Genomic DNA, 16,296 nt, shown 5'->3' on the forward strand with positions numbered 1-16,296 from the left:
TTAGACAATTACAGTAACAGTCATTAATTTGCTGCTAAAGTTTCAGTCAAAATATTGAAAACGGATCAGAAATCAGAACAAGATATCTTTTTTTTTGCAGGTCAATTTTGACAATTCTCACAGTATCACAGAGTAACAAAAAGTAACAGTGGCAGAAATATTGATTTTCCTATTGGAATGCATCTGTGTTGGTGAATTGTTGTCTACTCTGAATTAATTAAATGAAATTAAAATATATGCTACAGATCGTGTTTAGAAAACCAACCATTAAGATTATGACTATTTTGCTTTCTTAGTCAGTTAAGTAACATTATTTTATGAATACCAATTTAAATGTGAGATGCTGTCACTTCAAAGCTTCACTATGTAATTTGTATTAAAAAAAATTATTATTTTTTTTTTACATCTGTTGAAACTGACAGATTTCAACAGTATGAGACAGTATGAGACACATAATCTGTGGGGAAAAATCAAACTCCTCTGCCTTCTCCAAATATTCCAAGTGCTAACTAGATACAACCAATCAGAACCAGTCAATCACAATCTCATGTGGCGCTGCTCATCCCTCTCTCTCCCTCCCCCTCTGCTCTCTGTTACGCTGCGGCTTCGCCCCAGTCATGAATGCTCAGGCTAATTAGCAAGACCACAGATGATGGCGGATACACAGTTTTCATAATATTAGGGTGTTTCTCTGCCATCAGCACATTAAGCAGCGAGTACACATGGTTGATTGACAGTGCTAAGACCCTCCTTCTGGCTCTGATTGGTTATTCTTGGATAGGAGTGGAGCATTTCTTCAGACATCAATAATAAGCTCAGAAAGGAGGTGGAGGATATTGATCTTTTCACAGATTATGTGCCTGCTATTATACTGTCACAAAATAGTGACAGTTTTTAAAAAATATGTAACAAAAGTAAACTACTACAGCTTTAAGTGAAAAAAAAAAATTTCTACCAGGAGGAACATACAAGCTAAAATTGAGTTAAAATTAAACTTAGCTATGCCCATTAATCCTGGAAATCTTTCAAAGGAAATGGTAAGATCCCAAAAGCTTGCGCTAAATCTCCCCTCATTGCTTATTTTAGAAATAACATTAGGCAGTAGACTCTGTACTCTCTTTTCCAACTTGGCAAAGCCGTCCTGGAACAAGTCATCGGCCACGAGAAAGCTGGATGGCTAGGCAGGGGGGGAAAAAAAATCATCCTGCAGAAGACAACAAAGGCCAACTATTCCCCATCCAATGAAACGCTTATTGCCAGACACATCAGCCATTGTGCCTTCAAGCCACCAGAGACACATGGCTCAAGAGGTCCTCACGCGCACCAGGCCAAGACAACATGCCAAGCAGAAGTGGGGTTTTCACATTTTATTTATGAATGTGATACAGCTGGAAAGCAATGCTTAACGGATGTTTTTTATAAAGAGAACTGGCATGAGTTATTACCAGTAGTTAAATAATATTTTCTTCTTAAATAGCCTCTAATGTATTAAGATGCTTTTTTTTTTTTTTCAAAACACGGGGCAGGTCAGCTGATTTTGAAGAAACTGTGTCTTCGCAAAACAGTCATTGCATTACAGGAAGTGCACTCAGCAGTTGTGCTACTTCCTGCACCTAGATTAATCTCAATGTCACCCAACTAAGGAACTCCCTGTGATGACACAAACACCAATATTTGGACTACTTCATGTACTTATGAAGTGTCAGAAGTTTATTGCGAATTGTTGTGTATGAAGTATCTCTGAACATGCGGAGGCAAGAGAGCAAACTAATGCCTTAGAGTGTGGCAAACAGGCATACCCATTTAGACATGGAGATACAATACACAAACCCCTGTGAAATTTATAATCCTACAGGCATCCACACACACACTTACACACACACTCAGCCTTTGCTACTATTAGATATCTTTTGAGTAAAAAAAAAAGAAGTGTAGGCTGCTGCATAATGAAAACCACAGAAAATGCTTAGCTATTTTTAGAACTGCAGAAGTAGATCATGCAAATTCTGCAACAAGAATTTGTTCATTCTGGCAAAATAAGTAAAATTTCATTTCACTTTAATGTTTTCTACAGCAGGACATGACTAGTACATAAATCTATTAAACACAAATTCTGATAAATAGCAACCATTAGCACTACACTAACATAAATAAACAACTTTGTGGAAGTATTGAGTGAAATTATGGCTTCAATTAGTAAATAGAAATGAAGTGTTGTTCCATTAACTGATCATCATCATGTATGTTAAAAAGAACAAAGGCCTGATATGTTGCTGCTCTCAGACATTGAGGAATGTAGTAATTCAATAGTAAATAGAAATGAAGTGTTGTTCCATTAACTGATCATCATCATGTATGTTAAAAAGAACAAAGGCCTGATATGTTGCTGCTCTCAGACATTGAGGAATGTAGTAATTCAATAGTAAGATGGAAAATGCACCAGCAGTAAGATGAACGGGTTAAGTTTTTCCTGGATGATAGTGAGTTTTAGGTCCGGTCTGCTCATAAGGGTTAGGGCGATAACCAATAAAATATAAAGTACATGTACTTCAGGTTCTTTAACAAAGTTATTAGTTCTGAGTCTAAGAGAAAACTAAACACCATTTAAGAACATTTCACTAACATCTATCCATCTCTCAATAAACTCAGAACTGCATCAAAATACACAATGTTTGATGTTTTTACAGGGCAAACATGGTGGGAGTTCTGAGTTTTGATACATTTAAACGCAATTACAGTGAACCCTCGCTATAACGCGGTTCATCTTTCACAGCCTCGCTGCTTTGCAGATTTTTTTGCGCAGTTTTTTTTCACAGTGCATTGTATTCTGTATCCTGATTGGCTAAACAGTCTCCGCGCTTCTTCTCTACGTATGTGCCAATAACGTTACGGTATTTGGCAAATTTTGGTAAATGTTTTTGCCCAGAAGAAAAAAAGAGCGACAACAACTACCGATAACTGTGTTCTTCTTTCGAAAAAACACACCTGCACCACAGGCTCCAGAAGAAAAAGACAGTAGAGAGCAGAGTGAGGCCACAGCGTCACAGTCAGAGGCACAGAGAAATACGTGAGTCACAATTTGTCCTACTGTACTTCGTATTTATGATTAAAATGATTATTTTACTGTTGCTATTTGTAAGAAAGAGTTATATTTGTTGAAAAAAATGCTTGGGCCTATAAACAAGTTTTTTTTTCTTTGGTTTCAATGTAGAGTATTTAATTATGCTGTATAATAATTGTAAAAAATAAAGGTAACTACTTCACGGATTTCGCCTACCACCGGTTCTTTTTGGAACGCAACCCCAGCGAAAAACGAGGGCTCACTGTATTCTGATTTTCTGTGTTTGACCTTCTCATTACTTAATCAGTGCTGATCAAGAGAAACTGCCCAGCAGCAATCAGCATGAATAACAGCCAAACAAACATTGCTTCTTTGGTGCAATGTTTGTTTGCACCAACCATTCCCTGTTTCCCGGTTTGAGAGAGCATTCCCTGAGATTTCCAAAGCTCTGTCTGAAAAAAATATCCAAAAATGTGCTTCAGAAATACAAGGCTAATGTGAACAATTCATACCAACAGGAGGGGTAACATTTCTTGCTTCTTTTTTACAGCCACAGCATCCAACCATATGGTAATTACTGAGTCATGGGTCAAATCTTAGACTATTTGTCTGAATGAAATGTCCTCTCCTCGAAACTGCATTGCATAACACGACAAAAGCACAATAGCTAGTAGACAAAGACCAAGACTGTGTGAAATGACCAACTTGAAATGCGTATGGATCCACAGCAACACAAAATCTCTTCTAGACAGAAATTCTTCCAGTAAAACCTTTTATAGATTTTGAATTAACATTAGCCCTCTTTAAGTTGTGTAGCGTTTCAAACTAGCTTTTCAAACACATGTTGTTGTTGCTGACTACACAGCACCACACAGATGCTAGCCAGAAAGCTAAAAACACCCTAAGTAAGCCACATAGCAAAAGATCCAAAATAGACATGAATCTCACTAGCAAAGAAAAAATCAAAATGAAGAAAAAAGTTTTATTTCAGACAACATGTATACTTTTTATGTCTGTAAGTGGTTAGGCCTGCTACATGAAATTCATTCTGGCCTTACAACTTTTATTACCTATCACTTTTAACTTAACATAGTTCATCCATTTTAATCAAATATAGATAAACAAAGAACTGAAGCTCAGACCAAAGGCCTTTGTTACCCCAGCAGGTTTGACAAGCTTCCGATTCTACCTGTTGTAACCACAGACACGATAGCTTTACCAAATTTGGGACATCCTGCAATATACCACATCAGCAGACACATAAAGGTCAATGATCTCATCCTGCAGGGGTTACCAACACTCTGACTGAACGATTTGAAAATGTTTCCAAAGCAGGCTTCTTGGAAAATAAAACAAGCAGGAAGTTCACACACATTCAGATTGTGATCCTGAATGTGAACACCAGCATTAGGACTTTTTTTTTTTTTGCATGACTATTCTCACACCTCACTATCAATGGAGCACAGATAGAAATATTTCCCAGGAGTGAGAACCTACATTGGCCCGATCGACCAAGTCAACAGTAAAACAAAAACCAGACTGTGTGGACATTACCTGCCCGACTGACCTCAACCATGAATTGGATCCTTGTCATTTCAATAAAAGTCTTTATTTTAGACTTAACTTGACTTCCACCTCACCTTTTAGTTTTGTGTGCTCTTGGTCTGCATAAGTATGATCAACATGAAAGGTTTACATGTAAAACAAACTCAGTGAAAAGTGAATGTCAGTGTGGGAGAAATCTCGATTATGATTACAACTTGTACAACTTATGGTACTACTGTTTCTTCGCAGAACCATAAGTTCTCCACAATTTCATGAAAAGGAAACAAATCCTTCTGGTTGAAATATAAAAACAAAAGAAAAGGCGCAATAACCTGGTGTCATAACTTTGTACACCCTTTAACTGTTACTTCCTGGAGCACATTTAGATTCAAATTCAGCATTCAGTCTTATTTTGTTGAAATCTATCAGCATGGAACATCTGAACTTGATAATATTTGTCCACTTGAGTCTACAAAAGTTTTGCATTTCTGTCAGATTGTGAGGCGAGCTCTTGTCCGAAGCTCTCTTGAGATGACTTCCAAGATTTCCTATCAGATTTAATTCTGGACTCTAACAAGGCAACTTCAAAGCCTCCCATTTCTTCTGTGAATTCATTTTTGTGTTGATTTGGATATTTGATTGGACTCAACGTGATGCTGAAAAGGTAGGTACATCTTCTTCTTGAGTCTCCTAGCACATACTTGAAGTTACATCTGCTACAGACAGAAAACATGACAGCAATATTGTCACCTTGGTGTCATTTTCTCCAAAAATGTTTTTTCCCAGAGCTGGTGGTTGAACGAAAATGTCTTGCTTTTGTGTGTGTGGGCGTGCGTCTGCGTGTGCGTGTGTGTGTGTGCGATACGTCTAGTCAGTTTAAAATCACATCGTAGCCTTCTGCAGTACAATCCAATTGAATCATGACTAAAGACTCCCACCTTTTATCTTGTATCTTTGTACAACCAGTCTATTTTGATGCTCTGCAACCTCTCTGCAAACTACTGCTTTAGCTAAAGGAAACGCTGGATACTAGGACATACGAACTTTATTTCAAGTTTATCAAATTCACTAGAATTAAAGGCAAGTGCAAAATAAAGAAATTAAAAATAATTTTAGTAGAAAAGCTTCACAGATTATTTATTTCCTTAGTTTGTTGGGTTTCAAAACCAGGAATTTTAAAAGGGGTGTGTATGCGCGAGAGTCACTGTATATCATCTGATTACTTCAACAACTGCATTCTGAAAGCAGTTATTATTAGGGATCAGGAATGAAAACTACACACATATCACCCCAAAATCATAACACTGGAAACAGGTTTGCTTACAGTTAGAATAAACCAGAAATGGTGGATAAAGAAAATTGTTCACTCTTGTTTCTATCATCAATTTATTTCAGTGTGACACTGAAATTATTGTCGTGCTTCATTTACCACCAACTATTCCCATAATGCGGATAACAGCAGAGGGAGGTTTAGCAAACCGCATGGCCCCTGTTTTCTGATGGAGGACTTTTCTGCAAGGCCTGAGTTGCAATTGCATCAGAAAGCAGTTGTTCATTTAGGTAAAAAGGTAACCAAGCAAAAATGGCTACATGTAGAAAGTCCTGCACATGTTCTAGAAACCTTCAAAAGCTAAAAATCAACAGAGCTGTATTTTCATAGGTTTTGGGTGGAAAAAAATACAGGAAAAGAAGTTAGTACGACAAAGCCCTGTGTCAACCGTGCAGTTAATCCATGTTTTCCTAATATAATCAAACCGGGCCTTCGCCCTTAATATTGCAACACCTTTTCCAGCAGCTAAAAGACAAAGACACAACACAATTTTTGTTTAAAAGATTTAGTGTTTGTTTTCATCATTTCAAATAAGAATCACACTAATTAACTAGGCTGTGTCATGAATGAATGTCAAGAGCTGTGTGTTAAAATAGCACTTGTACGTCTTTAAATACTTCAGAAGCTCTTGGAGAAGAAATCAATGTGGTTACACTGTGCAAGTATTAAAAACGTGCCACGACCTGTGTGATATATCTGTAAGGTGGCATGCTGGTGTATCGCAGATACTCTGAAATACATGTGATGGATGTTTGTGCTATGAATTCTTTTACAGAGTGGAGATGCTTGTGATTAATTCAGCAAAGTAGCTTGGCTTACCTTGAAAAAAGATACCCCACACTGTGTGCAGCACTTTCAACACCGACAAATCACAGCTGAGCAGTTACCGTAGTCTTCACAGTAAGCTGTTTGTACCACAGACTACTCAGGACTACATTAAAAATGCATTAGTGTAACAGCAGTGCAACACAACGGCTGTTTCATTTGCTCCTTCTTGTTCTTTAACATTTTTGGTGCTTTACAGCAATGTGACACCACAATGTCTTCAGCAGAACAGTAGGACGAACATCCTTTGCTGTTAAAAACAAAACAGCAAACAAGCTCTGGTTTGCTCAATCCGCAAAGAAATTAAAGTCATAAAGGTAGCAGAATGAAGAAAAGACGTTTTGAGCTAAAAGCTGTGGACTGATAAGAGGAAGTAATTATGAAACTGGAGTCAAAAGGCACAAGGGGCTGTCGCTGACGACTGGCACATATCCATACAGGAGAGGGCAGGAAGTTGTTGGCGCTGAGTGAGGAAGTAACCCCATTTCCTGGAATTGCTCCACAAGCCTCTTTATCTAGCAAGGTGAAAAAAAAAATGTTGCCATGGTAATTTGCAATAAAATACTTTTAGCTCAGCATGAAGTAGAGAGAGAGAGTATGAGAGCGAAACCTCTAACTAAACAGTATTACCCCGAAGGGAGCTTTGCTGGCCCACACAAACAGCACTGGGTCCAAGCGGATGATCTCAGCCTAAACCTCACACAGGTTTCAAGGTCTGCTTCAGATTCAGGGTGGTGTCTTAACTGTACAGATATATGAGCATCAGCAAAAACAGGTAAATTATGTGATTAACTGAGATGTCTTAAGCTAATTCTCTAGAATTTTGTTCTGAACTCTAAACTCTAATGTATTGCAGACTCAGAGTACAAAGGGGTTCAAGAATATCACAGCCTTTTGTCACAAAGTCTGTGATAATTCACCAGTAACAATCAAAATACATAAAAGCAGGTCAGTAGTTTTTAAAAAAATAAAAGTGTGGTTGAAACAAAGAACAAAAGAAAGCCATTAAGTTCAAAGTCAAAAGACCTAAAGTGTCAGTCGTGGCCCTGCTAAACGCTTGGAAAAACTAGGGTAGAGTCTTAGCAGAATATAACGTTGGGCTGAGCTGTTTTTGAAACACCAGGACACCAGAGCATACTGTTGTGCACATGTTACAGTCAGCGTGCGTCAGAATGTGATTGGAAAAGGAGACAAAAACAAGGTGAGCAGTCCAGAGAAGGCAAACCTCGGGACTTTCCCCACCCTTTTTCATATTCAGAATTCTCCTTCATTCAAAGCATTACTAATCATTTCTACTCTGTTTCAATCACGGTAGCTAAAGATGATACATAGGAGTCTGCTATCGTATTATCTGGATGTTTTGATAATTTTTCACACACTCGGGCTACTCAGTCACAGCATTCCTCACCCACGTAGCTAAATGTATTAATATTTCAGAAAATATTTCTAAATAGCCAGGATTACAGGCTGTGAGAAAATATCCAAGGCATAATTGTTACTGTCTAGTTAGTTATCGGCATTGAACAATTTAAATTGAAATAGATTATAAAAATTAATGTTTTGTACTTTTATGAGGAGAACTATTAGCTAAATCAGAAACCATTCCCACTTCTTGTCTGTGGGAAAGCTTTTTGTCTTAAAGGTTTCCCATTCTCCTCCATACTACAATCTGATGTGTAAGTCTGGTCTAAATTTCACTACCTTTAATAAAATTAACTAATTTTTAATCAAATAAGCTTTCTAAACATGTGAAGGAAGATCCAACATGCATGTTGATTCTGGATTTTTGTATAACTACTGATAAATAAAAATACAAATAGAAGAACAAAATAACAGCATTTTTTAATTCTGCCTTCTGGTATTAAATTGACAATGCAAAAGCAATGAATTAAGCCCAACCTGATGTCAGTATAGAGTTCAGAGAGGATGGAGATTATATTTTATATTATAACAAACAGCGACAATGTTCCGCTCCAATCTGGAGGTCAGTAAATAATGCTGTCTTGTGGGCTGTTCAATGAAAATCTTTGTCTTCCAGCGCATAGGCCAAAGCTTGATGGAGATAAATCACATTTCACACCACGCTCCGGCTTGGGTCAAATGGAAGTAAACCACTGATGGCACAATTGCTGGCCTTTGTCGGTCTGCACAAGCAGAGCACAACGTGCATAAACAGACACACATATGCATGGTGGCTTGTCTACAGTTCACACTAGGCTAAAATATGTAGCCATCCACATGCCCACACCCAAAGAGTGGCACTATGTCGTGTGGCACAACAATGACACCAACGCTTGTTCAAGAAGGAGAACGCTGTGCACCTACTCGTCGGTCAAACTGCTTGTCCCCTGAGGCGCTCAGCTTTAATCGCTTTGTTTTGTGTGATTATGAAAGCAATGACAGCATCAATCTTAGACTTTTCCAAATAGTCTCAGCCATCAAATTTAAATGCTTTGAGATTATTGATTCCTTTTTATCTATGCCAGGCATATGTTCTCACAAAGATGCACTAGAAAACTTGTATATTCAACAATGCAATGAATCAACACGATGATATAAAAACTCCACACCAAGGCTTCAGTTCACATAGAAAGATTTCAGCAGTGTTGCTTACAACACCAGAAGATGACCTAATATTTACACATGATTACATATGATCTTGATTTAGTTTGCCCAATGGGGGGGTTTGCAGTTTTCACTAATGAGAATAAGAGCTGTTCACAATTTAGTCATGACAATTCAAACTGTTGCTGTTCCTGCATAAACTTCAAAAATGTCAGATGAATTCATAGGGAATGCATGGGGAAGCTTTGGTTGGAACGCACAGGAGGATGAAATGAATCTGTGTTACTTTCAATAAATGCAACAATGGCCTTTAAGGACTTTTTCAGGATTTCTGTAACTGAAGTCATTCACATGATCCCCCAATGAGGGAAAAGAAGCATACACACTGGCAGCCACAATACAAAAGTTTGAAGGAGCCACTCTTTAATAGCCTGCACACCAAGTCACTCTCTGTATGTTCCAGAAAACGTGTTAAATGTGCTACATTCATATGTTAAATTATCTTGCAAACCTCCTGCAGACGTTTTACTTTGCTGGTGCCACACCCCAAATACAAAGGAAGTCTTTTACAGGCTGACCTTGTTGGATCTCTACAAACCACATATGACCATTCTAGCAATAGAAAGACAATATATGTGTTATTGTGCTTCCTGACAATAAATAAATAAATAAATAATTGTCAACAGTGAATATTCCAGAAATGCAAAACCCACAGAGGCATGCTGGCCCAAAAAATATTTCACCGAATACAGTAGTTAAACACCTGAAGAGCTGAACCGAAGAATGATAAATTATAACATACTTCCATAATTTGATATTGTGAAGTTTCTCTTTCTAAAGATTCATATGTTATTTGTTACTTACCACATAAAGGCTAAACTACACTGCTACTTCTTTGTCTACATCTTTGCTCATAAATGTTAGTGGGGCATACACATTAGAACGAGGCATGTATCAAGCTACAACTTCATTTTGCCAAGCGCTTTTAATGGGATGTCAGATAAATTGCTGAAGTTCATCTCCAGATTTATTAAACATTGATTAACACAGCATCCCACCTGTTGCTATGCACAGCAAGTCAGCTTGCTGAATGTCGGACTTTAGTGTTTAAAAATAATTCCAGTCTCAAAAAACGCAGACAGTCATGGTGTGGACATTAAAGGAGTGCAACAAATCACTCCTATTAAGTAACTGTTTAAAATCCCACAGTTTTGAATCTACAAGTGTCATGTGTATATGTTAAGGCTGGCTACCGAAGCACACAACCTGACTAACTAACAAGACAATAACGTTTGTTCTACTTTTGTTATGCTATTAAAAACATAACAGCATGTGTAGTAGTTTTCACATTGGCAGTAATAAATTAAACAAGTTTGTATTTGTGCCTAGGTCTATAAATCAAATTCACCAAAATAAATGAATGTTGTAGACAACGGTCATATTGTATATGTGACCCAGTTTGAATACCTTGTAGGTTTTTTTTTGTTTCAAATAACGGCAATTAAACCAAGGTTGACATTTTAGTTTTAAGGTTTTGTGGTGACACCATGGTGTATTTACTGAAGACAGTGAGAATCTCATACGGGCCCATGTCTTGCACAGATATGCAAGACATTTCTAACTCTACAACATAGCAAAGCACAGTGGCTGAATGAATAAACAAAGCTGAATAATCACCAATTTACAGTATCAGCAAACGTTGAATGCTGATTTACGCTTATAGAATACACTGAACCTTTTACATTGAATGGATTCATCCGTTGTTTGCTAAGAAGTAGTTGACGAGAGTATTTTAATCACAATTAAGGAGCCACTTTGCATGTTTTTTGCTGTTTCCACTCAAAAAATAAAACACAGTTCCATTAGGGGTTAAAAATCTAAAGGCTGCAATAGTTTTAAATGGGACGGAACAGCGCAGAGCCTCAAACAATCATTAGCAGGTAAAAACACAGAAAATAGAAAGAAGAGAAAATCCCAGTGCAACGAGCGTAAGTGTGTGTGTGCGTGTGTGTGCTTAAGAGAAAGAAGGGGAGGGAAACAACAGAGAAGGGAGGAATGTCAAACACCAACAGCATTCCAGTGTTTCTCCTTGCACAGCCTGCAGCACATCTACATTGTGTTTTCGTCCTTTGTGTGATATCACCATTCATAAGTAACTTATGGTGCATGAAAAAAAGAAAAAACAGCACGACCGAGAAAAAAAACAGGAAACGCAAACAAACATCAATCAAATGTGAGCTACATAGTTTCAAAGACCTTTGATGTAAAATATATTTTACCACTTTGGTAGATTTGCATGAAAACTGCATAGCGACATTTTAACTCACATCCACAGCAGAGTGTGAAAATAAAAGCTGGCATAATCACAAATATAAGAAAAATAGCAAATTAGCACACTACAAGTCAATTTCACACAAGAAGGTCCAATACTTGTATTATTATTATTATTATTATTATTATTATTATTATTATTATTATTATTATCCATAGATCAGTTCATAAGGGATCCTGGTCAGTTTGTAGCCCCACTGTGCATTCTAGACCCATACAAACCCTTTTGTCACCATGTACTAAACCACGTTTATTTTTCATTGTAATTAGGTCGTTTAACACAAAATGCTTCAATCTAAACTGTAATGAAATTTTGTTGTCTAATTGAATTATAACTGACTTTAAATTGAACTCCCCTTCCTCTGAATGTGGTTCTGACTCATGGATGGACCCGATAATGCTTCAGGATTATGAGCTCTGATCAAAGCAAAAATAACTCTCTGTAATCCATATCTGGTTGACAACAATCACATTTCCTTACAGTGGACTATGATCAGATTTTAGAAAATTACTCTAAATCCATGATCGCTAAAGAGGTACCAAACCTTCCCCCACTGGACAAGAACAAGTCAAAAGACTTGGGTATAAAACAGCCAATTACAAAAGTATGAAATTGTTGATTTTCATAGATACTGAAGATATTCTGTTATACATGTTTCTGTTCATGGAACCAGCTAAATCCAGTTGTAAAAATGTCCTTTCCCAGCATGTGCCTGAGGCCTGCATCTCAGGAAAATATGTCATTTTGATCATGTTATTTAATATTGCAATGATAACATTAATTGCAATTAGTCCACATTTCCCTCAATTTTCTCTTTTTTTCCCCATCATCTTCATTATCATCATCATGATTTCTCCACCACTTCCCATGAGTTGAAAGTTTTTTTTTCCCCATCCAATGTATGGGAAAGCTGACCCACACACAGTGAGAGTTGTTTCAACTGGCCAAATATGTTATTTGCATACAGAGAATTAATCCATGTCACCTGAAATATAATAGCCTGAACAACACTGCATCCTTTACAACTGCAATAGTGCACACACTGTTGTTGCTACGATGATATGTTGCGCAGATTTGCTGTAATTGCATTAATATCATAAAAGTTTGTTTTTTTTCCTCTACTTACTGCCTGCTTGATATGAGAATACATATTACATGCAAGTCACAATTTGAAGTTGGGGAGTGAAAGGTTTCTAACGTAACCCAATATTCGGAACCAATATGGCTGCTCTGTTTACAAAATCTAGTAATAGCCAATAAGTAATAATGTACGGGCACTTTGTTTTATTTGTGTCAAAAACACAGTAGTGTACAGCCCCTACTTTGGAGGCCATTTTAGGATTATTTATTTAATTACTCATTAAATACATCAAAATTATGCATTCCCTGTTTACGGTCAATAACTCATAAACAAACAGCATTTTGGGGGTTTTTTTAACTTCTGAAAATGTGATAAAAGTTCAGGATCATGGATATATGCTCTGAGGGGTGAATGGGAATAATCTTGTAATTTCTAAACTTAAAATGGCTACCTGTATAAAAGGGCCTGCTGGACTTTTTATTGCTTTATATGTATTAAAGTACTTAAAATAAAAGGCACTTGAATTGGTAAAAATCCGAAATCGACACCTCATAGAAAACCAGACAACAGTATTTAAGGTCCCCACTTCCAACTGTGTGAAGGGATCATTACATTCAAAAATGACCTATTCTCTATAAAGCTGTGCATAATTGATTGTTTGTATAAATAATTTTAAAACAAAGCAATCTGAATCAGTCAAAATCTGAAGTCAGACGGTCAGATCTGGCCAGGTCAAGAGTGCATCGCTATGTTTCACCCTCCCTGCCCTTTTATCCCACACACTGTGAAGATGTGCACTTGACATTTAACCCAGCAGGTTGAAAACCTTACAATGGTAGCTCACTGTCTTTGATAAGAGAGAAAAGGCAGGGACTTTGCAGCATATGAAACATAAAATTCAAAAAGTATCCAATTCATCATTACTGACAGCTCGACTAATTCAGCACAGCAGCCTAATGAATGTAAAGTGTCCATTTTGAGTTTTTAGCTCTGCTTGAAAACATCTGGACAGTGGTGCAAGACAGCGCAAGTTATGACCATATTATCAGAAACAAACTGCTCACAGTTCTTTTAAATGTAAAATACATTCCTTAAACATTTTAGGAAGAAGGCAACCATTTTACGCACAAATTTACAGTGCGTGAGTAGAAGGTAAAAAAAAAAAAAGTTTTGGTAAAAGGTGTGAATAAAAAAACCACGCGTGCACCTATTTTTAGGCAAAAAGAACGATATTCACCGAAATGTGAACTTCCCTTAAAGTTAGAGGGTTTTCTTAACCATCGCTCAACTTCTTCTTAGCGTAACTATAAAGTCAGACAGCAGCACATAGGCGGAGAGCGAAGCAAAGTGATGCTATGCCTGCCCCGTGTCTCACAGATGCCGAGGCGACAAAACGTGTTTCACAAAAACTATGAAATCGTGCCAAAACAACTGTACAATTCAACAAATAGAAAACTTACCTAGAGTTAGCCGAGTGAAGTAGAAGACCAAGACTAGGGCCTTGCCAAGGCAGAAACCGGGTATGTGTTCCATATTTTCTGTAAAATCCACATAGGGCAGCCAGCCCAAAAGTTGAGCTGTCCCCCTTCAACGGTTACTTCTCAAAAAAAAAAGGTCTCAGTGGAGGATTAACGCAAAATTGAAATGGTTCAAAATCAGCTTCAGCGGCTACTTACAACATCCCATTACTCGTCTACATGTGTTCTATGGGTTGTTATTCTAAAACTATGAAAAAAATAACCCCGTCAAAAAAGTTAACCTCATCTGCGTAGCCACGGCGCTGAAAAAGTCTCGCACCTCTCTATGCTGCCAGAGCGCTGAAGTCACTACCACTGAAAAAATCATATCCTTCCGCTGAAACCCAGGGGATCTATTAGTTAGATTAAAAATATGGCTGGTCTTTAAAATAACAGGGTTCATGTACTTAAGGCAGCATTCATCGGCATTTTTTAAAAAAATTATACGGGGGAAGAGACATTTTGTCGTAGATAGGGTGTGTAAAAAGTAAAAATATAGAAGTAGTCGCTCTTAGTGTCGTTGTGGCGGAGGAATTTTTCTTCTCATTTTTCTACTTCTGGCGAGTCTGGTATGACTCAAAGTTAACCCGTTCAATGAGTTTTCTTTCTTCTCTGCTCACCGTGAAATGCACGTTTTCCATCGGTATTTCTTTTAACACCTACGCCTTAAATGTCTGCTTTTAAAGTAACCTTAAGTTACCCTGATCATTACCATAATGCGCAGCCAGGGTTCATGTCCACAGATTACCTGCTTCCAGGTAATCTGAGCTGAAAAAAACTGGAGTTTACATACAAAGTAGTGGTGGATTAGCAGACTAGAACATCTATAATATGCAAAGAATTGTTGATAACTGCATGATTAGAGTCAATAAGGCTGTCCTCACACTAATAAAATAAACTGTTAATATTTTTAAAAACTGGTGTAGCGTTTTTTATGGTATTAAAATTAAAATTTCTGAGTAGAATTTACCAGATAAAAGACATTTACAGTGCGTTTCAAAAGCTTAAAGGTCCAATATCTCAAGGTTAAATTACAACATTATTTTAAAAAGTTATCTGCCCTTCTTTCCAAAAATACTGCCAAATAACTACAAAACAAACAAACAAACTTGCTCCAGTGGGAAACTGGAAAAATAAAATAGCTGCATTAAAAGTGCAAATCTTTAAACTGACGCTTTGTTGGGGGACTTTGTCATTCAGCTTCAGCATCCATTCATATGTGACTTGAAAAAAAACAACAATCCCGGTCTTTGCTAATGTTTTCCTATCAGGTTGTGGAGACATCTCTTGTACGCAGCCCTTTTTGGGTTGCTGCACAAAGTTTCTGTCTAATTAAGTTTGCGAAAGTGGACCTACGTTGGTCTCACTTTTACAAAGAAACATCGTCTTAAGCTTTCTCACAAATACCTGAAGACTGTGGGTCTAAACTGATATGGACCTTTTTATAATTTTAACTACAACCAGTGCCCTCTGGAGAAAGGTTATCCTAGATAATAAATCTGCCACCACCATGTTTCACCATGTAGGTTGTTTAAACTAAAAACAATTGGTTTCAGTTTAAAGCACAGTACATTTATGTTTTATTGGAAGAAATAAAACGTACAGCTACTCTCAGAACTGTATGAAAGCTTTTGTCACATGAAGTGATATTTGTAATACATTTCTGCAGTTTCTGTTGCTATTGGTATGTAGGCAGCCTTTTTGATCAATTTTCCTCATATCTTTTCATCAGTTTTGGAATTTTGTAAAAATATCCAGTTTAATAACCTCAGAAGTATATAACACTTTCTCCAAATGCTGATGACTGGCTCCAGCGTTGTGGACTGGAAAAAACATTTTTACTTATGCTGTTTAAAAAGACACACATACCTTTTTTTCTCTCTGTGTGAAATTAAATAAGAATACATTACATTCTTCTGTAAGTAATTCGGAATCCCAGAAATCATACGTATTTGCTAAATCCTAGAATGATGGGTACGATCACTTTTGGTTAATAGTTTTTACCGATATTTAAACTCAGATGGTATTTGGTTGAATTAT

At 37.1% G+C, this 16,296-nt stretch overlaps 1 protein-coding gene across 1 annotated transcript in view; it reads right to left on the reverse strand.

Annotated features, from left to right (window-relative positions):
* notch2 (notch receptor 2) overlaps positions 1-14,551 on the reverse strand; it is a 49,750-nt gene extending 35,199 nt beyond the window's left edge. Inside the window, exon 1 of the mRNA XM_044128656.1 lies at positions 14,200-14,551. Coding sequence (XP_043984591.1) covers positions 14,200-14,272 — 73 coding nt within the window. The 5' untranslated portion in view covers positions 14,273-14,551. The remainder of the gene's footprint in view (positions 1-14,199) is intronic.
* Between the last annotated feature and the right edge of the window lie 1,745 nt (positions 14,552-16,296).

The sequence above is a fragment of the Gambusia affinis genome, linkage group LG10 (genome assembly GCF_019740435.1).
Source record: "Gambusia affinis linkage group LG10, SWU_Gaff_1.0, whole genome shotgun sequence".
Classification (NCBI taxonomy): domain Eukaryota; kingdom Metazoa; phylum Chordata; class Actinopteri; order Cyprinodontiformes; family Poeciliidae; genus Gambusia; species Gambusia affinis.